The sequence below is a fragment of the Peromyscus californicus genome, unplaced genomic scaffold, assembly GCF_007827085.1.
Source record: "Peromyscus californicus insignis strain IS unplaced genomic scaffold, ASM782708v3 Scaffold_22__1_contigs__length_63687245, whole genome shotgun sequence".
Lineage (NCBI taxonomy): Eukaryota > Metazoa > Chordata > Mammalia > Rodentia > Cricetidae > Peromyscus > Peromyscus californicus.
Window position 1 is genome coordinate 3,657,195 of NW_026294525.1, and position 26,490 is coordinate 3,683,684.

The following is a 26,490-nucleotide window of genomic DNA, read 5'->3' on the forward strand; positions in this document are numbered from 1 at the left end:
TTTATGGGATAGAATGCTACATGAGGCTCTGTCTAGACACTTTAAGGTGGTTAAATCATGTCTATTAATACACCAAACACCAGTGAAAATACATCCCCCTGGATCCCACTTATGAGGAGTCTGAAGAGGGCTAGAAGTAGACAACAGGTAGGCGTTGGCTGGCTGTTGTTAATGGCTGCTCTTAGGAATTAGAAGGCAGTACGCAGACTGCTTCCCTTTATCTTCTGCTCCAGGCCCAGGCTGTCAGAAGACACAGTCTGGAAGCCTCGTTCCTGGCTACTGCTTCTCTGACCTCTTTCCCCAGATGATGGCTAGATGGTCTTTTTCTTTACAATTTTTAGATGCCTCTCTTCTCCCGATTTGTGGGCGATCTGTAGGACTGTCAGGGGAATCTACCATTGTGAGTTGTTTTGTCTGCTCTGCTCAAAACTGTCACTGGAGCCTAGTGACCGACACTGAGTCTGGAGGATGCTCTACTTCCAGTCCAGGATGACAGTTCCCATCTCATCTTTGACCCTGACCCTCCCTGAGGCATACTTGGTCTCCTGGCAGCCATTGCAGTACACAGTCTTGGTGCTGCCATCTGGGAATTCCCTCCGCTTGAACCTGGCTGTGTGGATTTCTTTCTGCCCATTGCTGAACATGATGGTTTTGTCTCCATTCCTGTAGAACAGAAACATGATATGAGTGTGGAGGAACTGGGAATGAGTGATACCATAACACCACCTAGATATCCATGCCCACCCCTGCCCCAGTCTGTCCTGAGGGAGGAAATTGAGGCTTCCTGAGGAAAGAGTAGAGAGTCATTTGAGGTTTAAAAGACAGAAGAAGCCTGGGCTGCCTGAGCTCAGGAAGGTAGAGGGTGAAGGAGCTGAGTGGAAAATATGGACCCAGAGACCCGAGCTCACAATCTGAGCTGTGGTGAGCGCAAGCAGCAGGACATTCACAACATAACAGAAACGCAAGAGAAAGAGTCCTGGGTGGTATGCCCTGTGCTGACACCCCCAGGAGAGCCATGGAAGCTCTGGACGGGGGAAGACTGGAGCACACTGGAGGACCTGAGGAGGCTGAGGTCATGGAGGAAACATGCCAAGGTCACACCATAGTCAGTCACATCAAAGGTGAGTTTATTGAACTCTCCCCAGGCTATTGGACAGATGTGACCCCTGTGGACCTCATTGTCTGCACACACCAGCACTGCGACAGTGACTTGGCTCATTCTGGGTGCATCAGAGATGCTTATACATGCCACAATAGATTCACACTTCTACACAACATGGCTTTCAAGAGGTGGAGGCTGAAGACCACACTCAAGGTGGGCCAGCTTCAGTCATCTGAACATCGGCATGTGTCACCTAACAGCAGTGAGACATCCTGAGACGTGTGTCACCTAACAGCAGTGAGACATCCTGAGACACGTGTTAGCTAACAGCAGTGGCACATCCGGAGAAGTACAGAGTGAGATTATTGTGACGCCAACCTAGGTAACTATGACATTAGTTGATGACGTAAACTGTGTGGCCACCTTTGTGCCTGAAGGCAATCACTAAGCACAACTTGGGGACACAAGACTGTCCCCAAAATTCTATGTCTAACCTCATATTCTCTATAAAGAGATTTGAATTGAGTGCACAAAATTTCTTGTAGGCCCAAGGACATTATTTTCTGATGTCATAGTTTTTTTCAAGTATTTATTTGTATATGTATAAGTGTTTGCTTGAATGTATATCTGCAAACCACATGAGTACCTAGTGCCCACGGGAGTCATGGGAGGCCATCAGGTCCCCTGGAACTGGAGTTATGGATAGCTGTGAGCTGTCATGTAGGTGCTGGGAACTGACCCTGTGTCCTTTCCAAGAGCAGCCAGGGCTCTTAACTGAGCCATCTCTCAGACCACTGTTATTACATTTCAGTGAATGCTTGAACTTTTGCAAACATGACAATGACTACAGACACATGACAGAACACAAAGCCCAGGGCTGGAGTCTTGTTCACACGGTGAGGTGGGGTGCTGACCTTTTCACCGTCACGTATGTCCCATCAGGAAACACAGTCTGCTCACATCCATCCCTAAGCTGCTTCACGGTCCCATCAGGAAACACGGTTTCCTTGGAGCCATCCGGGTAGAATTTTTCTGCAGAATACATTTGTTTAAAGGATGGGTTATACTGAATGCATTTGGAAACTGTGTTGTTTCTATATTAAAATATTAACGAGAAAGATCATTTTCTCATCAGAGGAGTTTGTAGTCAGGATTGACAGACATAGCACCCGATGGCCCTATTGATCCAGTTTTAGGTAAGGAAGGTTTGGCTATAGTGTAGACAGTCTTTAGTGCATAACAGTTGGTGGATTTTCTGACTTGGTGATGACGAAAAAGTATGCACCTTTGATAGAAATGGAATTCAAGTTTCAAAGTCTGACATTTTTCTGGCTGTGAATTTGTGGTAGAATCCTTCACTGGGGCCAGGCTTGTGTAAAATCCTTCACTGGGGCCAGGCTTGTATAAAATCCTTCACTGGGGCCAGGCTTGTGTAAAATCCTTCACTAGGGCCAGGCTTGTGTAAAATCCTTCACTGGAGCACCAAATCCAGCACCACGCACTGCAGTCCCAGACAGAATTAAAAAGGGAAAAGGAGGTGCTAGAGGCACATTTCTCTTCCAGACTGTAAGGTGACCAGCCACCTCACACTCTGCCAGCACACCTTTCCCAATACATTAGACTATACTTCTCTGAACTGTGAACCAAAATAAATTCTCCCTGTCCCTCATTGCTTTTGGTCTGGCTGCAGCAGTGAAAAAGTAACCAAGACACTCTTGGAAATGCTTTCGCTGTCCCATATCAACTTCCAAAGTCAACTAGAGCATCAGCAATCACAATGACATCAGCCTCACGCAGAGACAGTTCCTCACTGTGCCGCACGCTGAAGCGCTACTGCACCTGAGCCTGTACACAAGCCGGGTACACAAGGCTGGCAACCGTGCCTGAGCACAGTGCAGAGTTGTGCTTTTCCGTGTGTGTTTGTGGGAAATAGAAAAGCTCACCAGTGAAATGTCATTGATTGGTTTCCCCATGTCCTTCTCATGTCCCTGTGCTTCATGCACAAGTGTTGGTCAATGGTTGGCTGTTGTTGGCAGATGAAAAGGGGACATTAAGTATACTTAGGAAAAACACTGTGGTGTGGAATCTGACACCCAAAGAAGAACTCAGTGCAGTAAATACTTGTTAGCATAAAAATCTAAAATGCTAAGTGAAGTGCTGGTGATTGCCCTGAGGAAGTAGGGATTCTCTTTGATTCAATAGCTTGAGAATCTCAGAATCCCCTGGCTGACTGGTGCAGAATCAATGCAAAAGGGTCTTTGCTGAACTTCATCGAACACACAGACACATAGGTTCACCTGAAAAATGGCAAGAGGGGAGACTATGATGTTCATTTCACCTTGTTTTTGAATTGTCACAGGAGGATGTTCTGGAGACAGGAACCATAGGTATGGACAGGGACGGAACTCAGAACCCCTGCTATACAGTTATGTAATACGTTAGAGACACTCCATACAGAGCAGCCAAGATTCAAAGAACAGATATGTCTATCAAACCCTTTTCTTTTTTCACCAGACCTGGCTAACATCCATCAACCACCCCATAGAGCATTTGTGTACAAGCAAGTATAATTTTTCAATGCCAAGTGTATGCCAAAAGTTACTGAAGAAGTCATTGCTCTCCTGCCCACTTCTGTGCCCACCAGCCTGTAAACACCTCGGTGATGGTGCTAGGACTACAATAGCACTGACTGAAACATTAAGACAAAGAAAGAAGTGTCGGCCAGACTCAGTGGCACTGTGGCAGGCCCAGGCTCCACACAGATGGCAGAAATGAACAGACTTTCTGGAAGGCCAGCTCCAGCATGGGCTCCCTAGGAATGCCACCAAATCTGTCCCCACAGGACAAACTGGAAATGTAAGGGGACGTGGCACCACTAGGACTTAGCCGTGACAAGCCCCACACTGAGCTCCATGTCTGGATCAGGCTGTCACCAGAACAAGACGGTGAGGCAAATGTGTGTAAAGTAACTTGAGAATTCAGGGGGAAGGGGAAGAAAATGAGAGAAGGGTGGTATTAGCCTACACTAGATAGACCTGAGAAGGACCAGAAGGACATGAAGAGCATCATCAAACCAAGAAGGACAATAAAGAACACGTGAGATTTAGTTAAAGAGAAAAATGGTGAACAAGAGGGCGGTTCTAAAGAATTTATCTGAATGTAATGAATATAAAAGGAAATACAACATGTTCAGAGATGAGAGGGCCATGTGTGCCCGCAATTGGAGGGTTAGGAAGACAAGGGATGGAAGTCAGGCAATGTTTGCAGAAATAAGTGAGAACATCCTTGAATTTAATAATATAGGAGTGCCAGACAAAATCCAGGACACCCAGTTCAATGAATTTCAGGAAAACTAAAAGTGACTGTTTGGATATAATTTTACCCAATGTACTTCATAGAACAATTTCTAATTAAAAAAAAAAAACATTAATGTCTAGCTGGGCAGGCTGTTTCCTTTGGTGAATCTAAAGGCTGGATGTCTGCTGCCCCTTCCCATGATGCTCATACACCCTGCCATCCCCAACACAGGCACACAAGGTACTGAGCCAGCAGGTACAGGGCGGCGCCACTCACCAGTCCACTTGTTCGGAAACTGCACGACTTCAACACCATCCGGGTAGGTTGTGTGTGTAGTCTGAGCATCTGCATAATAATAAATCTGTGAAGACCAGGGAACCCATGTTGGGAGGCAGGCAATGTTGTTACGTTAGCCTCAATTGAATCTGATTGGTTACTTCCCATAGGTGGCTAAAGGTGCAGGCTCAGCAGGTGAGTTCCATGGGAACTTCCACCGTTGAGAAACACAGGAAGTGGGGCTAGTCACTGACACCCCAGAAATGATAGACTTGGCTATTGGGAAATTGTGGGATGCAGCTTAGTCCTCAGTTTTGTTCCCGAGCATCCTCTAATGTATGACTTTCTGGGCCTTCATGCCTCATAGGACCTGCAGCTGGTGAGGTCTGAGAGGTGGACATGGGCCATGAGCACCAGTGTCCCATGAACCCCACAGTTTTCAGACTCATGGTCAGGTGCAGCTTGAGAGAGTAGACCTCACAAATGCCTCGGACATCCTCCTCATGAGTTGCCGTTGACTTGGGTGTTTCTAATACTCATGTCTCCCTTGGATTCCAAGGAGGAAGAGAGAGGGAGTGGGAACATTTACAAAGGGGGAAGGTGATGGGGTTGGGGACAGGTGCTCCTGATGCTGAGGCCGAGTCACATTTAAAAATCACAGCCACGAGTAGAACGGGATTGAACGGGGTACTTGTTTGAAAAGGAAGAATGCATAAGGAAGACACTGCTCTACTCCTAATTCAAACTCCTGGCTGGTCACACCATGTGAGTCCTCTGAGATGGAGTCATGTCTCTCCATCCACCGAAGAGGAAGGGGAGTGTCTTTCATTGGAGTCATATTATTGGGATATGTTTTGGGTAGCTCCTGTCAACTTGGCATATGTTAGAGTCATTTGGAAAAGGGAACATTAGTTGAAAAGATCCCTCCATCAGATTGCCCTGTAGGCAAGTCTGTGGGGGCATTTTCTTGATTAGCAATTAATATGGAAGGATCTAGACCACTGTGCAGGTGATGCCACACCTGAGCAGGTAGTTCTGGGTTGCATAAAAATCAAACTGAGCAAGCCACAGGAAGCAAGCCAGTAAGCAGTGTTCCTCCATGGTTGCTTAAATTCCTGCTTTCAGCTTCCTGTGGTGACTTCCCTCAATGAGTGATTGTGATGGGGACATGTAAGCCCTTTCCTTCCCATGTTTTTGGTCATGATGTTTATTACGGCAACAGAAAGTCAACAAGGAAAGAGAGCTCTGTGCTCTGTGATTTTAAAGCATTCTCTTCATATTAGCAACATGTCCCAAAGCCAGGTGGATGTAGGGAGTGCTCCTGTCTCCATCATCACATAAATACCATTTTTCCCCTCAGTGGATCAGGAGACACAGAAAGAAGACGGCAGCTCCTAGACAGAGCCCTGGAGAGGGGCGTGCTCACCTGCCTCTGTGATGTCTTGCTCTCATTAGCACTGAGTCAAAGTCAGAGCAGGAGGATCTCCCTCCCAGCCTGCACTGAGCCCCGTTCTCTCTCCTAACTCCCCCTTGTTGCTTACCATCTGTCACTCTCTGCATCTGTCTGTCCACCCTTCCCACCTAAGAAACATGTCTGTGACCCCCAAGGTGAGGCAACACATCTCTTTGTCCCACTGGGCTGCGACTTCCCGAAAGTCACCATTTAAATAGGTCTCCCAGGGTTTCCTGGTCCATTTCCCCGGGCATGGAGGTTAGCTCAGGCCAGGGGGAGAGCATAGTGGAGGGTGGGGTGCTGGCGGGACACCACTGTGCAAATCTGCGGGCCGAGACCATGAAGAATCTCGCATCATACAACAAGGACAAAATCTTCATTAACAGGAAGGTTCTGACCTTCCGCCTTCTCTCATCTCCTGACACGCATCCGGGAGGGGTTTGCTAGTACCTGTGTGGCTCCGAGTCTAAAATGACACAAGTATGCCCATTGCACGCACCACTCTCTTATCAGGCTTGACCTTCTTCATGTCACCGTTAAAGAACTTGATGAGGGTCGTCTTCTTGTCCGCACTGATCTCCTTCCTGGTTCCGTTGGGGAAGGTGATGATGGTTCGCCCGTCGCTGAGAACCTGCTCCACCTTGATGGACACAAAAGCTCCTGGTGAAGAGCTGTAACAAGTGTGATTACCACTGTTCCACTGTTTCCCCTTGTGTTCAAAATCACTGCCCACTGTCTGCCTGGCATGGTGGATACAACTGCTACACACACACACACACGCACACGCACACATGCACACGCACATGCACACGCACACCCTGCACTGATGAGCTCCCAATCCCCACCCTGCATTTGGTTATTGACAGAAAGTGTTATGATTTGTTCCTCGACGTCTGCCTTCCTTGGTGTTGATGCTGTGCGTTTGCCGTAGGTCTGTATGATCTGCAGTCATAGGACTGATAAACCTGGAATCCTGGGACAGATGGAATTGCATAACTACTAGGTAAAAATTAACTTTTGTGCACTTTTTGGTTTTCCTGTCTTATCCTTTCGACTCAGACACTACATTAATGGCTTTGATTAATAATCAGCAAATAAGTATCTTCAAATGCATATTGCTAGGCTCTCAGTAGAAGACATTACCCTGTGAAGATTAGTGTAAAGAAGACATTGGCAGAAATAACCTTAACTTGGGGAGTTAATATACATGTATTTTAGAAACTCCATTAGCATTTATTAGTTATGCCACATTTTTTAACTATTCTTAATATAGCTAGAAATGTAGGAGCTGACTCATCAGAGTTAAAAACTCATACTTCTGAACAAATCAGAGAGCTAGCCAACCAAACCCAGCTGAGAGCCAGCACAGCAGAGGTTTGAACTAAGTCTACACACTCACACCCTTGCTCACAAATCCACCAGGTGAGTGCACAAGTTGTGTGCAGGTCAGAACCAGAAGATGAGTTCATGTTCTCAGCCAGCCAGAAAAGCTCCAAAGAGGCTTCAGTGATCAGCTGGCCCTCGAAACAACAAAGCGCACGTGTTCTTAAAACGCTGCACACTGGGAAGTCATAAAGTCAACCACAGCTGCACGCACCGATTCCGGAGCAGTGCTCCAGTGGATAACCACGGCATAGACAATGGCCATTGTATAAGGCAGTAGTGGAGCTGCTAGCTTCCTGTCACCTCACGCCATGTAGCACTGAGCATCCCTAACCATTTGTGGTGATGCTGGGTCAATGCACCCGCGTGTGGTATGCAGCACACCACTGTCCAGTCTACATCGGAAACCGACGATGGACAACCGTGACAGTGGCTTGTGCATTTACTCTCCCAGACAGTTTATCCGAACTTCAGTGCCTTCCTCACTGTTTGAAGAGCGTCCTACACAGCAGTGTGCACTGCTAAAGCCAGTGCAGCCTTGCTCATCACACTTCCCACGCCTCTTGCTTGCATCAGAAGGTCATGTTGAGTGACTGAGGATATCGGGGCTTGCGTGAGTTGCGACAATGTTCACACAATGGTGAAATCAGGGAAAGACTGTGTACTGCGGACACCTGCCTTGCCATTCGGGTGTCGCTTTTCCTGCGTCTCATTGTCCTTCTCCGTGTCCATGGGGTGCGGTTCTTCTCTGGGAGGTCCCGACCCTGCCAGAAGTTCCTGTGGAGAGATCATAACCATCGCCTCCTGTGGCCCCCTGTGAGAACTGGCTCTTGGGACCAAGTTTGTGTTGGTACAGGGGTTCCCCTCTCTTGGTGTGCTCGATCCACACCAGGGTGAGCAGGGTGACAGTCACCAAGTTCTGGTTCTGAGTGCACATCACTGAGGCCTTGAGATGAATCAATAGCAGGAGTTTAATAGATAACCAAACCCATCTCACATTGCTGATAACGTTGAAGGGTTACTGACTGCTCTTAGGGGAACAACCCCCGCCCCCCATTGCCCACCTTTACATGGTGAAAAACTTTACAGCCCACATTCCCTCCTGTGGAGAAAATGGCTTAATTCTGTTGCCATTCTTATCAGACATTGTGTAGCTATGAAGTGACCCTGGCTGTGGATCTAGGGTATTTCTGCTACATTTGTTTTTGTTTGTTTGTTTGGGTTTTTTGTTGTTGTTTGTTTTTTGTTTTTCAAGACAGTGTTTCTCTGTGTAGCTTTGCGCCTTTCCTGGATCTCACTCTGTAGACCAGGCTGACCTCGAACTCACAAAGATCCGCCTGCCTCCACCTCCCAAGTGCTGGGATTAAAGGTGTGCTCTACCACTGCCCGGCTACATTTGTTTTTTTTATTCCATTCATTTCCACTGAGAATTGCAAATAAAAAGAACACAGTAAAACTTTGGTTTCTATATCCTTAAGGTCACAGAAGCTTGACCTGCCTTTGGCCACTGGTCTAACACGGCCCTCTGATGACTGAAAGAATGCCATGTTTCTCTGATTTGAAAGGCTGAATGTGCTCAGAGACTGAGGGGTATTTGCAGCCATCATAGCTTTCTGTGCTTGTGAAAAAGGGATGGAAAAGCAGTTTCTGCGCCACCTCCGGGTCTTCCTACCCCAGCCTCCCCAGCGGGTGAAACGCTACCTACCTGCATCCACTGTGCATTCTGGAGAAAACTAGGGAGGTGCCTGCTTTCTTGAGCATGAATGAGCAGCTCACCTTCAGAACTCTCTGGATTGGAGGACCACATATCTGAAACAGCAGAGAAGTGCTTTCCAAGAGACTATGTACATACAGTGAAAATGCTGTGTACCCTGAGGTCACTGTGCAAATGTCACAGACTGACTGTGTGCAAATCATGAAGTGCTGAGTGGAAACAGTCAACCCTTCCTTGTGTAATGGGTGGTGGTTTGAGCCATGCCCTGAAACACCACCCCTAGTGAGGTAGCTGCTACACCTGCCTGTGACCTTGAGGTACATGCCCCTGGGGTGTGACCACTGGGGGACCCTTAAGACCTAGGATGCACCCACACTCACGCTCGCTCTCCTTACTACCTCGTGGTTTTGGGTGCAGGCAAAACAGGTAGCAGGAAAGGAACAGAATCTTGACGATGATGGTCCCTTTTTTATTGGTTTTCTTCTGGCCCACACCAGGCGGCTCTTCTGATATGAGACAGAATCTCTTAACTTTTTCTTTTAGCAACACCCTTGTCTGGTGATTGTGTGGTCACTACATGTTGTGGTCCGGAAGACTAAGCTAGCAGAGGGTGGTGTCTGTCCTGAAGCTGCCTTTGCCCCAGTAGGGGGCGGACATAGGAAGAGAAAAATTACAAGCCCAGTGACAGCCTGCCCACTAGACCTGTGGACGGAAATAGAGGTAGTGTGAAAGGAGCAGGGTGCGCTCAGGGAGCAGGCTGACAGGTCACCATCACTGAGGAACTGAGAGCAGCTCACCCACAGCCAAGAGCAGAATGATGCGTGGATACTTCCTTGCTTGCTCTCCCCTAGCTTTCTCGTATCATTCAGGATCCCTTAACTAGGGAATAATGCGGCCTACAAGGGGCTGAGTCTTCCTATATCAATTCACAATCAAGACAGTTCTCCACAGACATGCCCACAGGCCAACCTGATCTAAATAATTCCTCTGCCAAGGCGACTCTAGGCTGTGCCAAGTTGACAGTTAAAACTAACCAGCACACAGAATATGGTAGGTTTGGACACTGGAACCCTTGGTCTCCATTTGGTGGCACTGTTGAAGGAGGTTTGATTGGTATGACCTTGATAGAGGAAGTACATTACTTGGGCCCGTTTTCAGTTTGCTCTGTTTTGTGCTTACAGTACCTGCCATTATGAACTAGCCCTTTGGAACCGTAAGCCCAAGTAGATTCTTCCTTCTAGAAGTTGCCGTGGTCATGGTGCTTTATCACAGCAACAGAAAAGTAACTAAGACGCAGAGGTCCAGAAATGTCACTTGGACTCAGGGAGGGACAGTGCTTACCCGTGCACAAGGGTCCAGGGTTCAGTATGCCAAAGGGGACCCACATGGACAGCAAAGAGGGTGAGTAAGAGTCAGGTTACAGGTGAATGAGAGTCCTCTCTCTGCCCACTAGGGGTGCAACTGAGCCTGGCAGCCACGGTGCTGTGCAAAGGCTCCACAGCAGAACTCATGCACACCCACAGGCAAGCCCAGGGGGCATACAGAGTGTGAAGGTCACCACCGACAGCAGCTGGAACAGGGCATTCTTCCTGCCATTGTGGGAACCTGCAGGTAGGACCCACAGGGACAGGAGAGGCTGTATACCTGGATGGACAGCTTGAGCTCAGAGTGAGATCAAGCAAGTGCTGGGCAGGAACAGATATTAACAGGCAGGTAATATCACCAGCCAGCAAACAGAAAGGGAAGGGGTAAGGATGGCCGGGGAAGGCCAGCCCGGGGGCTCTAAACAGTGTTGGGAGAGGTTACCAAGATAGACAAAGGAGCTCAAGGAGGAACCAGAAAGTGGCCGGAACCCAGGGAGCTCTAGGGACCGTACCCACATGCCACATCCCTCCCCAAGCATCCCGCAGGAACTTGTCCCCTGCCACCTTATTCTCTCACCAGGTGCTGACTCTGTGTCCAGGAATGTGGTGTCCGACAGAGGTTCTGGTGATGCCTTGCCAAAGTGTCTTTGCATAAACTTGGAAGACAGGTGCATAACCTGGGTACAGAGAGAGTCACAGAAACAGCGATGCCACCAGGCCAGTGACTGGATGCTGTGCACAGCTGGGTCAGCTTTCAGATGCCTCCGACACTTTTCAGACTCTACCAAGAGCATCAAGCTCTGTTCCCTGAACTCAGGCAATTGACCTGATAGAGAAAATTCCCACCCATACAATCACTTCAGTTCTGTTTAGCGTCTTGTTTTAGTACTGAAGCTGTGTATGGAGACACTCAGTTTTCTGATTTATAGAAGCATAGTTACGTTTCACAAATTCCCGAGTCCATTTTGATTAACAAAGTGAGAGCTCTTGTTGGACTTCGTGTAACTGGGATGAAGCAGGATGTGCTCCTGGGTTGAGGAGGTGAGGAGGTGAGGAGGGAGGTGGGGATGTGGGGAGAGGGAAGCTTGGCAAAGTACATTCTGCTCATGCATGTGGCCGAAGTTCTAGGGAGAACCCACAAAAGGCCAGGTGAGGCAGCAGGCCTATAATCCCAGCACCCAGAAAGCAGAGACCGGAGGGTCCCTGAAGCTTGTTAGCCAGAGAGTGGAGTCAACCAGTGTAGTCCTGGCTCAGTTAGAGAACACGTCTCACAAAACGAGGTGGAGGGCCTGAGGATGGCCCAAAGGTTGAGAGCTTTGCTACTGCTCCAGAGGACCCCAGTTTGGCTCCCAGCATTCACGCTGTTTGGCTCACAGTCACCCGCAACTCCGGCTCAAGGGATCAAGCACACCCTCTTCTGGCCTCCATGGGCACACAGACGGCGCATGTGCGCCCGCATGTAAAGATCATTTTTAAAAATGATGTGGAGGCAGATGCAGGAAGACAACACACATACACAAACAGAGGATGGGGAGAGAGGAGAGAGAGAGAAACAAGAGGGAGGGAGGGAGAGACTGTACACGAAGGGTACACGTTCCCAAGGTCACCTTTTCATCAAGAGACATATAAGACAGTCTTTCGTCTAAGGAATCTGTTCTTCCAATGGCCATTGTACTTCCGTTTTGAGGACTTCCGGAAGGAGCGTCATCCGACGTTGTTTTCTCTGAATCAATTCCCTCTATCTTTATGTACACTGGCTAGAAACAAATGAGGGGTATTTGTATCAACATCAAACAATACTGTCCCAAAGTACCAATCAATGCAAGATATTTGTGACCCCACAGCCTGGACTGTGACAATCCTGTGTTTTCAGTTCCCCAGGGGAGCAGAAGGGGGCCTGCTCTTTGCACACCTTCCCCCACAGTCTTAGTCCAGAACCATCGCACTCCATAGTCTAGAAAGGGTTTGATACCATGGTGAGTGATGTGCATAAAACCAAATTTAACAAGTTTTAAGTAAAACGAGTTTCTGGCCCTTTGTGTTATTTTAAATATCAATGGTTTTGAAGTGTGGGCTTAGCCCACTTATTACTTCCCTTCATGCACACATCTGCTAACAAGTCTTACTACATTCAGATAACTGATTACACTTCATCTCTTCTGCTGTGGCTCCAAACTAGCAGCAAAGCGACTGCAGTCAGGAGCCTCACGCAAAAAAGCAGCAACTGCAAACCACCACAGACAGGCAAGGCCACCCGAGGCACAGTGGGGGCAAAGCACGTTCGAATCCTCTCACTGATATCGGATGTCTTAATAGTGGTTTGAGCCAGGAGACTGGACTCCCCACATGTTGGAGAGACCTGACTGCTGCTCAAAGAAACCTGTGACCCACTTCTTGCTGACACCAGCTCCAAACCAACAAGGGTTGGGGTCCAAAGACTAAACAACTGCAACCCTTGTGTCCTTGCATTATGTAACTTCAGCTGGGCATGTAGGGAAGTAGGAAATATGTAACGCTATTTATAAACAAATATTAACAATATTTATTTAAAGTTTTGTCACGCAGTATCTTTTGATTATATTCTTTCCCCTGCCTCAACTCTTCCTAGATCCTTCCCACCTTCTTACCTAGCCAAGTTCATGTTCTGTCTCTTTGTCTCTCTCTCAAAAAGAACCCCAAACGAACAAATGAAATCAAAACAAACTAGAAAAAAATCTAGTAGGACAGTAAGAAACAAAATACAGACACACAAAAACAACCAACCAAACACCACAACCAAAACCACAGACTCTGTGTTGTGTTGGCCAGTTACTCCTGGGCATAGGCCTGCCTTGGGATGTGCCTTGTTCTTTGTTGTTGTTCAAAGGTGAGTGTTTGCGGGGCAGATGCTATTCTTCTCCACAGTCACATGAGGAACAGAATTGTGCAGTCAGTGACCACTTGAGAGGTCTCATAGCGAGGAGAGACTGACATCTGATGCAGATGGAGTGATGCCCTGCTGACTTGTGGATACATCTTACCCACATACCATGAGCAAGGGGTAATGGAGGTAACACGGTAGCAAAGACTATATAAAATCTCCCATAGGGCCAGGCGATGGTGATGCACACCTGTAATCCCAGCACTTGGGAGGCAGAGGCGGGTGGATCTCTGTGAATTCGAGGCCAACCTGCTCTACAGAGCAAGTTCCAGGACAGCCAGGTCTACACAGAGAAACCAAAACAAAACCAAACAAACACCCCCAAAATCTCCCATAGGATCCCTCTTAGCTTCTAGCAGTGACAGCAGTCAGCTCTCAGTCACTAAGTTATAGAGATATAGCTAAGTCCTACCCCGCCCCTGTGCCTCAGTGGACTTAATGACAGGATCCAGTCCATCACTTAAGTTAAAGTAGGAACCTGGAATCCTGGGGTGGCACGGCCTGGCGTCCAGCTGTTCCATGAGAGCCTATGAGAATCCTGGAGACAGAGTAAGGACATGCTCTGTTCCCAGAGCTCCCAGGAAGGCGTAGTCAGGACTTACTGTCACTCCTGTGTGATTTATGACTGAGGGAAAGGCAGTGGGCCCTCACAGAGTGCCCAGTGGAGACAGCATGGCTGCAAGGGAGGGAACACGCCTTCGTGTGCCATTTTCTCTGTAATGCAGGAAATCTGCTGTACCATAGTGTTGGTTGCTCTTGCCAGGGGTGGCGAGGCTATTTTGGCCTCCACACCCCGCTGCTTCAAAGCCTTCAGTTCCTTCCGGAGCTCCTGGTTCTCCTTCATCAGAACGTTGATCTGGTTTTGGAGGTCTTTGTGAGCCGCACACCACCAAGATGCCTGTCTCGTGAGCTCTGAGGCAAGTTCACAGATCTGCTTCTGCAGTCCCTGAGGTGGAAAGAGAATGTCAGGCACTTCTCAGGCACTCTGAGGGATTACCAACCCTGCTGCCCTCCAAAAACCGGAGTCCTCCCCATAAGAGAGTGTGGACTTCTGGGATGTCCTTCGCCTCCAAAGAGAAAGTCAGATGTCCACAGCTTCAGCCGTCATTACCAAGTGTGGACTTAGTCCACACACTCCAACTAGATCTAATGGCTGGTGAGGTACAGTCATTGCTAGAACATTTCTGTGAAAGAAATTCTTCCTCAGCCTTCTCCTTGGAGGCAGTTGGAAAGGGGCTGCCACCATGAGTCCGAGAATGACTGAGACCCAGCCTCTGGTCCTGGCTTCACTAGTTCCTTGCTGGGCGACCTCAGAGAGAGGCCACCTAACCTCTCTGGGCCTGCTTCTTTTCTCCCAAGAGAGTTGAAACAAAATGGCCTTGGATTATTATCTAAGAAGGGAAACTGTCTAGCCTGGAGGATTTTACTTGGAAAAGGCCACTAGGTCTTGTGTCTGCTGACTTGTGAGGGGGTTTGGTACTTGATTACATGATGCCAATTTCCATGTCACATATCTGTTCATATCAATGTATAAACCCAGTAGGTACCATGAGACACCACGCTTCCTGGGTTGGAGGATTGAGGAGCTGGCGGCAAATGGACCGATGAGAAGAAGAGAGGGAGGGAAGTATTCTTCTGCCTCTCTTTGCCCAGAGGACAGACCCAGGGAGGCAGGGGCACCTGCCTCCATCACAGAACAGTTATCTCTGTCCCCTGAAGATGCTACTGGGGATGACGAGGCCTGGCCTAGGAGCACCTTCCCCATAGCGATGCTTTCCCATCAGCTGCTGCCCTGGACCCGCTAGGGATGGCCTTTGTCCTGTCACTTTGCCAGAATCTCTTGCTCAGTGTTGAAGAAGGTGTCCCAGCAGAGTTCTTTCCACCTTTGTGGGAAACATTGGCCCTGAGGTGTGTGTGTGTGTGTGTGTGTGTGTGTGTGTGTGTGTGTGTGTGTGTGTGTGACAGCTGTGTTCAGAGGCCTGTTATTTTTCTGCTCTAATGGTGAGGGGCAGACTTCTCCTTCCTTCTCTGAGGTCGCCCAGCAGGGAATTAGTGAAGCCATGAAGGAAGGAGAAGTCTGCCCCTCACCATTAGAGGAGAAAATAACAGGCCTCTGGAAGAGGAGGCCAGAGCTGCCATCAGCTCCTCAATTACCTCTCAGAGTAAGACCGCAAATCAGATGGACTGAATCTTCAAGAGAGAATGGAAGACATTAGAGAAGACATTTCTGACCATTTTGTTCTCCCAGCTCTGGAGATGATGAGGAAGTGATTGCATTTGAGTTTTAACATTCTTCTCCCTTTCTGGAAACTTTGCTGCTAACACAAAATTTGGAGAATTTGGTGCAGGGAATTATGGTGGCAGTGCACCCAGGGACTAGAAGCGCATCTCTGCCAACCAAATTCCTGGACACTTTTCCTGCATAGGATAGTTCTTCAAATGTGTTTTTTTTATTAACATATGTTAATTGCACATTTTGATGAGGGGCTGCTGTGATATTCCGCCAGCACACAAAGCGTCACAAATACAACCTACATCTCAGATCTTCCTGGAGGAGGCAAGGCTTCCAAGGGGGGGCGGGGCTTGACTCTCCAGTGAAGGACAATGTTAAGCTTCCAGATCCAGAATGTGGGTGCTGTAAAAAACTCTTAGCAGGGGATCAACTGTGGTAGTCAGCTCCCTGTTCCTGTCAGAAAATACCTGAGAGAACCAACTTAGAAGGAAGAAAGTTTTGTTTAGGTTTCTGGTTTCAAAGCTTTCAGTTCACGGCTGCTGGGCTCCATCACTTAGGGCCTGTGGTGAGACAGAATGCAGTGGTAAAACTGCTCACTTTATGAAAACCGGGAAGTAGAGAGGGAGGGGAAGAGGGGGAGAGGGGAGAGGGAGAGGGAGAGGGAGAGGGGGAGGAGAAGAGAGAGAGAGAGAGAGAGAGAGAGAGAGAGAAAGAGAGAGAGAGAGAGAGCGAGCGAGCATGCAGAAGGGCCTGGGACTTCACTAGCTCCTTCAAAGGCATATACCTAAAGACCTAACTTGTCTTCGCCTTAGTCTCCACCACCCACCAACGGCAGCGCCAGGTGGACATCAGTGTTACACATGTGATCTTTGGGGGAACATTTGAGATTCAAACTAACTCCGACTCACAGTAGTTCTCAGACCCTAGTAAACCCTGACACCAACAAGCCATCCACCCTGGAAGAGAGATGGACAGCATGTCAGTGACTAGGGGTCAAATTCCTTTAAAAAGCAAGATTCAGGGATGCCTGAAAACTCAGGACTCCTGTTTCTCCTTCCGTATGGTAAAAACACCATTTTCTTAACATTTCCTCATGACACAAGATAGTGAAAGGAAAAAATCAGCAGCCATCTTGAGAGATGCTTCCCCCTCCTCTCCTCCAAAGGTATTTGCTGACCAGCAGTTTTAGAAGTGATCAGAAATTGAACTTATAAGGCTGGGACAATAAATCTATGTATCCTGGACTTGGCAAAACAAGATACGGGGAGTAATGGGCTCCACTGACCAGACGTTGACCTCAGAAGAGAGCGGGACTGCACCAATAAATCTGAATGTGTCAACAAAAGCAGGACATGGGGAATAAAAATTTATGTCTCTATAGATACCCTGAATCTTGTTAGCAATTGGTAACCTTATGCTTACCTCACCCCTAGCCCCCTTGTCCAATCCCAAGCTGCATGTAAACTTTTCCTATATTAACCCCTTAAAGTGAGTGCTCGGGCCGTCCTCCTCCACCCGCTGTGTCTGATGTTGGAGGGCGGACCAAACTTGCTTGTTTTGTTAATAAAAACCTCTGTGTGCTTGCATCGGATATTGACTCTGTGGTGGTCTTGCTTGGGGGACTTGCGACCTGGGCACAACAATAGCAGCCCTGTGATCCTGTGGTGTCCTCTCGGGATACTTTGTTCTAGTGATGCCCACATCCCTCTGCCTTTCCTCAGCAGTGCTGCTGTGTGACCTCTATGACCAGGGGCTCACATCCTGTCCTCCACATACATTAGGAACCTAATACAGTGTGAGGCACCCAGTAGTGGGAGGCTGTTCCCGAGGAGCCCCCAGGCCAGCTCTACACACTTCAGCCTCTTATGCTTGTGGATGTAAACCCCCTCCATCCTTGAACCCTTCCATGCCTTGTGGATGTAAACCCTCCATCCTAGCACTCCTCCACACCTTTGCTTTCTGAGAAGAGAGCTAGAACATGAATCTCCTATGAAAAGAATCCTTGAAACATTGAAGAATCATCTCACGCCTCAGAGAAAAGACACTCCCTTTGCTCCTCATGTGCTCTGTGAGGGCCGTGCACCAAGGCCCCGACCTCTGCATACTCAGGCTGTTGTTGGCTACTTGGGGACTTCCCATATGGTCTCTGAGCCCCTTGCTACAAGGGGATCCTCACATATTCAGTCAAAAGGCCCCACATTTCCTGGTGTAGCCACCAAGCGTAAGCTCTGTGACATTAGCAGGCCACCCTCTATAAAGTAAGGAACCTAAGAACACCCCACTTTGTAGAAAACCTTGTTTAGGCAAGGACCTAGTGCTAAATAAACACTGTCAACATCCAGGTCACGGTGGATGTGTCACCGTGCCCCAGCATCCACAGTGAGCCCTCAGACATGCTGTGACGTGTATATTCCCGGCTCTCTAACAGCTGCTGGAAGCCAGAGAGGTTTGAACTTCACATTCCAGGTTTTCTGTGGACCTCTTCAGTTGACCCAGTGGGGGTCAGATCCTAAGGGAGGCTACAGCCTCCGTGTGTGTGTGTGTGTGTGTGTGTGTGTGTGTGTGTGTGTGTGTGTGTTTATGTGTTTGTGTGTTTGTAGCGATCAGCGGGTTTGCTGGCATGATTTAAAGAATGCAAATGTCCTGAAAAGTTTGACACATTTTCAGAAACCCGAAGCCTTCTCCCGGAGTAGAAGAAGGGAGCCAACATGCTCTATAGTCTCCGCTCTGCACCTGCCCCTCAAAGTCATCACAGAGACTGAGCTGGAGTTTGTCTCCAGAGAATGCAGCACACCAGCTCAGAGTGAGCGCACCCTGAGATGGTCCCAAGGGGCAACAGGGTTGTAGAAAGGAATGCAGGTCTCAAGACAAGAGGAAGAGTTCGCCCCAGTCCATTCCCCATTCGAGGACACACAGCTTCTTGGCCTGGCTTACCACGATCTCCTCAGACTTGCTGCTGTCCTCTCCAAGGACCAGGGCTGTAGCCTCCATATCCTTCCCATGGTTGGCCCCTGCTCCCTGACTCGGGTCCTCCAACATGGTTTGCCTCCACTGACTCCTTAGCCTCGAGATGACCAGTAAGCATTCTAGTTGTAAAAGAGAAGGGTCATGGGGGCTTCTTGGTGCATCCCACCTCTGCCCCTCCAATTATCAGCTGAGGGTCTTCCAGTCCTCCCACTTAGAATGGAGAATGCCCAGCCACGTTTCATTGAATTTCCCACCCTACTGCCTGGAGAGTTTCCACCTGGAGCTGACCAGGAAAAAGTTTCCATGTCTGGAAACCACAGAATGGAAAGGACCTGGCCACTTACAAGTGGTATGTCCCCAGAGGTGGGTGGACAATGCTTTGATTTGGGGAGTCAGCATGGCGCCTGATCACCTGGAGGTGAGCAGGGCCTTGAGAGGGGACCTGGGACATCTTAGTCCTTCATCAGACCTCTGCTGGGAATGCCTTTGACTGCCTGTCATCAGGACAAACCCCTTGTCCCCAACCTACAGCTCCATAACCTTAAACAATGACGTAGAAGCAGGGGTTTATGGAACCTGAGACTTGGAGCCGTGGGGGAGGAGTCCAGCAGGAGACAGCTGAGTGGAGAGGAAAAGCAAGGAGCAGCCTTCCATAGGAGAGCCGAGGCCCCAACACAGGCACCAGCAACCAAATTAACTCCCCTCCCACCTCTCCACCAAGTCCCACTACAGCTAATTCCCACCCCCTTTCTGGTGTAGGGAATGGTGGCCACTGGCAGGTTTGGGAAAGAAATTGAGGACTGGTGAGTGGCAAGGCTTCTCAGGCAGAGCCTTTGGGAATGTCTTGATCCAAAATCACAAATATAACCACATATTTCCTGTTTCTACACATACGTACTTGTGTTTATAAGCCTAGGCTGTATATAAACAAGGATGAGAAGCTGAGCCACAGTGACAGGGACCCTGGCTGGAGACAAGGCGTCTCCTAGTGAGAGGCAGACAAAGGCATCCATAGCAGGGTTGGTCACAGCCCACCTCACCCGCGCTGGCCCTGGGCCCCATGGTTTTCTGCAGAGGACTGGCATCCATGACTTCTCAGAAGGGGGACTCTACACTCCCCAACATGGGCTCCTAAGTCCCTCTCTCCAGGGAGTACCCTCCCTCTGTGCCCCCCCCCCACCCGGGGCATCCTCACCTAGCCTAAGATGACGGCTTCTGCCAGGACATTGCTCATCTAGGCCATATCCCAACAGCTCTCTGTGTCCTCCACACAGCTAGCTTTAGAATTCCAGGAAACCTGTCCATTCTAAACTGACTCTCTGTCTTAAAGGGCCACGCCCTGGGGTTTTATAAGGTTAAATAATAGCTACCAACACACCCATGATTCAGCTAGAGTAAGCTCATATCCATCCACACAGAGGACTGATGGGAGCCAGATTGTCTACAATTGACAATGAGGATAGCGAGATTTCCACACACAATAGAGTTAAAAACTCAGTTCTCTCAGTGCACATTCTTGAAAAAGGATAAAACTTCTTTAAAATAAAAACAAACTGCTTAGAGATGTTCACAAAGAGGATATGATCTCTATGAGGCTAAACAGGAGACACAAGGCAAAATTTCATCATTCCACCAAATGCTTCTTCTACCAAATTGTCCCTCTGGGTTTTGTGGTCAAGGGCGAGGATGAGAAACAGTGAGAGTTGGTGTACAGCCTCAAGCCCTGGCCCTCACTTCTTATCCGCAGCACAGTATTTGGAGTGGTTAAATATTTAAAGGGAAAGAGAAGGAACATTTTTTTTGTAAGAATGTGTCATTTTCTATCTGGGGACCCTTGGTCACACTGATCCTGGAGACATATAGAGTTCTAACTGTGTTGGGATTGACAGTCCTACTCCTGGGAGACCTTAAATTGATTCTCTTTCTCTTTCCGTGATCAAGGACCAGTCCTTGTCAGGCAGGAGAGGCCAGGTGCCCAGGACTCTGATTGTATCCATTGGATGGTAAGACATCCACTGCCTGGCTCTGGTCAGAGGCGCTCCTGCCTGGTAAGGAGAACCTAACATGGGGCCTTGTGAGTGTGTCTGCAGAACCCTCGGGCCCCTCAGCTGGAGAGAGAGTAGGGCTTCCAAGGCCCGAGGGGAGCCGCCTCCGGCAGATGCCACACAGCTGCCGCTGCTTCCTGACTTGGGAGCAGGCTGGGTGGAGGGTGTCCACAAGCATTGCCCTCTGTCCACTCTGACAGGCAAACATCCGGGGGAGCCCCCCAGAAGTGCCTGTGCTGGTATCCGTCAACCTGAACCTGCTCGGGACACTGTCCAGTTGGATGGTAGGAAAGAATGACATCTCGAGTGAGGAAACACTGAGAGGGCCTTCGCTGAATTCCAGACTCATCCTCTGGTTGCTCATGTTCTTACACTCACAGAGGAGGTGACAGCATAGCTCTCGTTTACCTGAGAGCAGAAGTCCAGACTCGACTGTTAAGCGGCAGCAGACACAGTCTCTAGGAAATACATGAAGGAAGGTCCTAAAGACTGGAAGGACTCTACATGTGATTCCTTGCAGACTGGCAAGGTGATTTGGAATTTTACATCCTAGTAGTCCAGCCCATACATGACATCTGAGTGTGAATACTTACCTGTGTGTCTTTGAGATTTGTATTAAGGCACATGCTCTGACCCTCCCACTCCTCTGTGAATTCAGGTAACAGTAGACTCCAGGGACTGACTGCAGGTTCCCTGATAGTCCGTCATAGAATAATGAGGGCAAAACTGTAATCTATGGCTAAGAAAGAACACAAGCCCTAAATAAAACCCAGACCTAGAGGTCAAAGCCTTCTTAATAATCTGCACTGCCCGATGATAACACATGAGATAAATGTGTTTGCCTGTTCCGGTCTCCTCCTCTTGACGATCTGTCACGTTGAGATAGTCAATCCTCATGAATTCTGTTGAATAATTGTCTTGCCCACTCTGAGAATGAAGTGGGTAGATGGCTAAGGCTGAAGAAATGAAGAGGGCTTTATTCATATGGTATTAATAATTCAAATGGGAAAACAGAAGGTCATCATGTGGGAGCAACAAGCTGAGCAGGCCGGGAGAACCTTTGAACCAGTGGCGACAGAAGGACTCCAACCAAAAGGCTGTCGGGAAGTGTCACAGCTCTCTGCTCTCAGGATGTCAAGAGAGCAGTCCTCCGAAGAAGAAGTCTTCAGAAGGTGTGCTAGCCAGAGTTCTCTAGAGGGACAGAACTATGAAGGGGATTCATTAGAATGGCTTATAGGCTGTGGTCCAGCTAGTTCAACAATGGCTGTCTACCAATGGGAGTTCCAAGAATCCAGTAGTTCTTCAGACCATGAGGCTGGATGCCTCAGCTGGTCTTTAGTGTACACTAAAGTCCTGAAGAAGTAGGCTCTAATGCCAGTGAAGGAATGGACTTGCTAGCAAGAGTGAAGGTGAGCAGGAGAAGAGAGAGCAAGCTTCCTTCTTCCATGTCCTTTATGTAGGCTGCCAGCAGAAGGTGCGGCCCAGGTTAAAGGTGGAGCTTCCCACCTCCAAGATCAGGATTAGAAGTGGGTCTTCCCATTTCAAAAGATTGATTTAAGAACAGTCCCTCACCGATGTGCCCAGCCATTTGGGTTTTAGTTAGTTCCAGATGTAGTCAAGTTGACAACCAAGAATGGCCGTCACAGAAGACATAGCATCAAAGAGAATGGTGGAAGGAAAGGGGCCTGAGAGTCTGAGGCAGGAGTGAGCTCCCCTGCCAGTAGCTGCAGGCATTACAGGAGTATGTCTAGGGAGTCTCAAAGGCAGGAGCTGTCGTCTGTTTTTCCTTCCCCAAGGAGCTGTATAATGAATGTGACAATACAAAGGCCATGCACCTAGTTACACAGACCCAAGCAGACTTTGATATACAGAGACCATGCACCTAGTTATACAGAGCCAGGCAGACTCTGATTGGCTGGGCATATGCAAATGAGGTGAAGACTAAGAACCAATCAAGGGGAAGCCTGTTAGCCCAGCAAGCACAAACCCACTGAGAGGGTTCCCAGCCAAGCTGGGGGGGGGGGCACCATTTCTTTTTCAGACATAGTTGTCATAGGGAAGCAGGCACTCTTGGGTCAGAAGGGCACGACACAGCAGTTTTCAGCCCTGGACTCAACTGTTCAGGAATCTTACGTCTGCTTTAGGCCAGAGTCTCTGCTATCCACCTGGGCAAAAGCAGCTGGCTACCCCTGGCTCTAACCATCAATCATCCCAGGGGTCCCTCCTACCCCTGTGAATGTGAGGCTGATGGGGGACACTTCAGTTCACAAAAATCTCCCTATTTCTTTGTGATTTTCCATTTGAGTGTGACTATCATTATCATGATACATGCTTTAAACACAGAATCCTTAGAACTGTGTAAAGGTTTTAACCTTGGCCTTAAGCTCAGTGGTGAGGCAGCTTAGAACAGCAGTCCTCAACCTGTGGGTCGGGACCCCCTCCAGGGGTCGTAGAGTTTACATTATGACTCATAACAGTAGCAAAATTACAGTTATGAAGTACCAACGACAAAAGCAGTGTTATGGTTGGGGGTCAGCACCGCGTGAGGAGATGTATCCAAGGGTCGCAGTGTTAGGAAGGTGGAGAGCCGCTGGACTAGAGAGGCTATTGGTTTGCAGCACTGTGTCTGCTCCTTCTCTGGTGAGCCCCTGGCTGCTGAGTGGTGGGAGCGCATGGTAACTCTTCATGGTGACTGTTCTCTGAGCAGAGAGCTGTCCGGAGCTGATGGCGTGGTGAATCATTCTCTGCTTGTTTTCGCAAGAGCATCCAAGTGACTTGGGGATAGGGTTGGGTCCTAGAGAGGAGGCACAGACTTACATAGACTTGGCAATAAGCTATGTCTTTCCCGTATGACCCAGAGAGCTACTTCAAATCAACCTTGACCTCGGGCCTCAATGCTGGCAAGGCCACAGAGGGCGAACCCCGAAAGGCTCCAGACACCAGACAGTGTCAGCTGTAGGATGGGTACAGTGTCCTGATGAGAATCCAAACACCAAGGCGAACGTACTTGACAGCAGAGTGACACCGTAGACACAGGAGCTCTGTTCCCTTCCGGCTCTTCTGTAGACACGTTCCCTGGACTCCAGCGCCAAGTGATTGGCGCACATTTTCATTTTTCCTGGCTTCTCTGGTTGTTCGAAAAGCACTTTGTTATTTGACGATAACCCATTTAATCAAACCTGAAAATTAGTAAATCTCCCCAAGTGTATTTCCTCAGATCCCTGCAGTCATGTGAGCAGTACAGGATTGAAGGTGTCCACTGAGCAGCACCGCCACACAATAGCACCAAGATTGCCTGGAGGCGGAGGATAACCAGGGAGGGGCTGTATGTGCTGAAGGCCAGGGTGCGGCCAAGGGAGCCCTGAACTCTTGGCAATAGATCTGGTCTCTTTCCTTGATGCAAAATATCAGACGCAGAGCATTGTAGGTTTAAGCTTATGTAAGGACAGGGTCAACGGCGAGCCAACTGCAGGTGAACTCTGTTCCTATTCTGTGTGAGAGACAGACTCAAAGATGAGGTTTTTGACATTGGTCCCGAAACTCCACAAAATTATGAGCCCATGAGTCACTGGGATGGAAGGAAATTGTGTCGTTGGCTTTTGTTCTGCTTTCTGTCTTTTTTTTAAAAATTCTTGAAATAGAAACTGGTCACTGGCTTAGCTCATGGTGGGAGAAAATTTCATGGGAGACTCAGTTCTGGCCTCGGGGAACGTGAGGTGCAGCCAGAGGGCAGAGTCTGAGCTGCACTGAGCCCAGGCCTAGACACTTATGCAAAGAAGCATGTATCAGCAGGGAGGGCTTGAGGGAGAAAGCACCTGCAAAATCAGAGAACTGAGGGCACACAGAGAGGCAAAAAGGCCAGGAAGGTACTCAACAGCTGTCCCAGCAGACCACCCTTGGGGAAGAGGAATTCTAAGACTAAACTGTAGGGTGTTGTAACGCAGACTTTATTGGTAAATTGTGTGATGGCAATTTGATCTGATGACATGTGATTAAGCTTGTTAAAAGTAGACCCTGGAGCTGGAGAGATGGCTCAGTGGTTAAGAGCACTGATTGTTCTTCCAGAGGACCCAGGCTCAATTCCCAGCACCCACATGGCAGCTTACAACTGTCTGTAACTCCAGTGCAGGCAAAACACCAATGCATATAAAATGAAATAAATTAATTAAAAAAAATGGACCCTGGGATTGAGATTGCACATTCCACCCCCGTTTCAGACCTGAGCATGTTTGTCTCACCTCCAAACCCTCTCATTTGGGGGTGAGACGCCTTCTGTCAACTCTACGGCAGGGTGGAAAGGGAACAATGTTCCTGAAAACACCGATGAGGCAACCGCTTCCAACAGGGGTTGCTGTTGTTTATCCCATGATATGAAACGCCTGCAGTGGGAAAGCCAGACGTTCAGCCATGGGCAGCTCAGACACAGAGTCCATCAGAAACTTCTGACTTGTTTTTTGTCGGGTGTCGTGAGACCCGATTTGATGATGCCAGCTTTTGATTGCTCTATCTATTAGGCTACTCCAGTCATTTCTGCTGGCTGTTGTGAGCAACCTGCTTTGATGATGCTTTACTACCTCTTTTCTCTATCTGCCACTCACTATTTATTATTTTACTCCTGCTTGATATACACTTAACAAACTCATTCAAAAGCTCGGCTGCTGTAGCTCATTCTCCAGACCACACACAACAGTGGCCTTAGACGCTGCTCCTGTTACATGTAGACCCTTGATCTTAGAATGGACAGAGGAAGCAACGGGACCTGCTGCAATTTCATCATCATGGAACCAGTGGATTGTGAAAGATGATTCCCGAAGAAGCATCTGAATAAATAAAAGAGGAAGACCGGAAGCCTAGCCATTAGGTCAGCAGCCTGACATGGGAGAAGACGGTATCAGATACCATTTGTTGGTTTTCTTGCCTGTTTTGTACTTCTTTGTTTAGATAAAAGGACACTGTACTCCAGGCTGGCCTGAGACTCACCACACAACCGAAACTTGAGGCTGTTTTCCTGCCCCAACCTCCCAAACGTCATACAGGTCACCGTGCTTGGCTCCACGCCACTGTTTTTATGCAGTGTCTGAGTAGCATTTGTGGTAGGAAGAATAGTAGTCTCCTGAGATGCCCACACCTTGATCCCTGACCTACATTGCCTTGAAAAGAGGACTTTTCATATGGGCAAGCCCTGGATTGCAGAATGGAGGAGGCTTAGATTAAAGCCAACAGGCACTGGTGTGCTTGGGACAGAGAGAAGATGGAATGATGGGAACAAGGAGCCAATGAGCACGTTTGCTGGATGGTGGGGAGGGACCACAATGCCAGGAACAGAGGTGTCTCCAACAGAAGGGAAAGGAGCGATTTGCCCCTGAGGCTGCAGAAGCACAAGGCCCTGCTGACCCCTGGACTCAGTGGGTGTCACTGTGTGCACAAGGCCCTGCTGACCCCTGGGCTCAGCGGGTGTCACTGTGTGCACAAGGCCCTGCTGACCCCTGGGCTCAGTGGGTGTCACTGTGTGCACAAGGCCCTGCTGACCCCTGGGCTCAGTGGGTGTCACTGTGTGCACAAGGCCCTGCTGACCCCTGGGCTCAGTGGGTGTCACTGTGTGCACAAGGCCCTGCTGACCCCTGGGCTCAGTGGGTGTCACTGTGTGCACAAGGCCCTGCTGACCCCTGGGCTCAGCGGGTGTCACTGTGTGCACAAGGCCCTGCTGACCCCTGGGCTCAGCGGGTGTCACTGTGT

The 26,490-nt window shown here is 48.9% G+C and overlaps 1 protein-coding gene across 1 annotated transcript; it reads right to left on the minus strand.

The window, feature by feature from the left end:
• On the minus strand, positions 1-26,268 carry LOC128118263 (T-complex protein 10A homolog 2-like). The gene is made up of 10 exons (XM_052750785.1): positions 18,677-26,268; positions 14,249-14,455; positions 12,197-12,346; positions 11,167-11,266; positions 9,217-9,320; positions 8,190-8,288; positions 6,628-6,768; positions 4,676-4,760; positions 2,017-2,134; positions 1-663 (listed from the first exon to the last, which is right to left on the minus strand). Exons 1-10 carry the CDS (start codon positions 18,779-18,781, stop codon positions 474-476), a joined length of 1,299 nt encoding a protein of 432 aa, XP_052606745.1. The 5' UTR covers positions 18,782-26,268; the 3' UTR covers positions 1-473.
• Between the last annotated feature and the right edge of the window lie 222 nt (positions 26,269-26,490).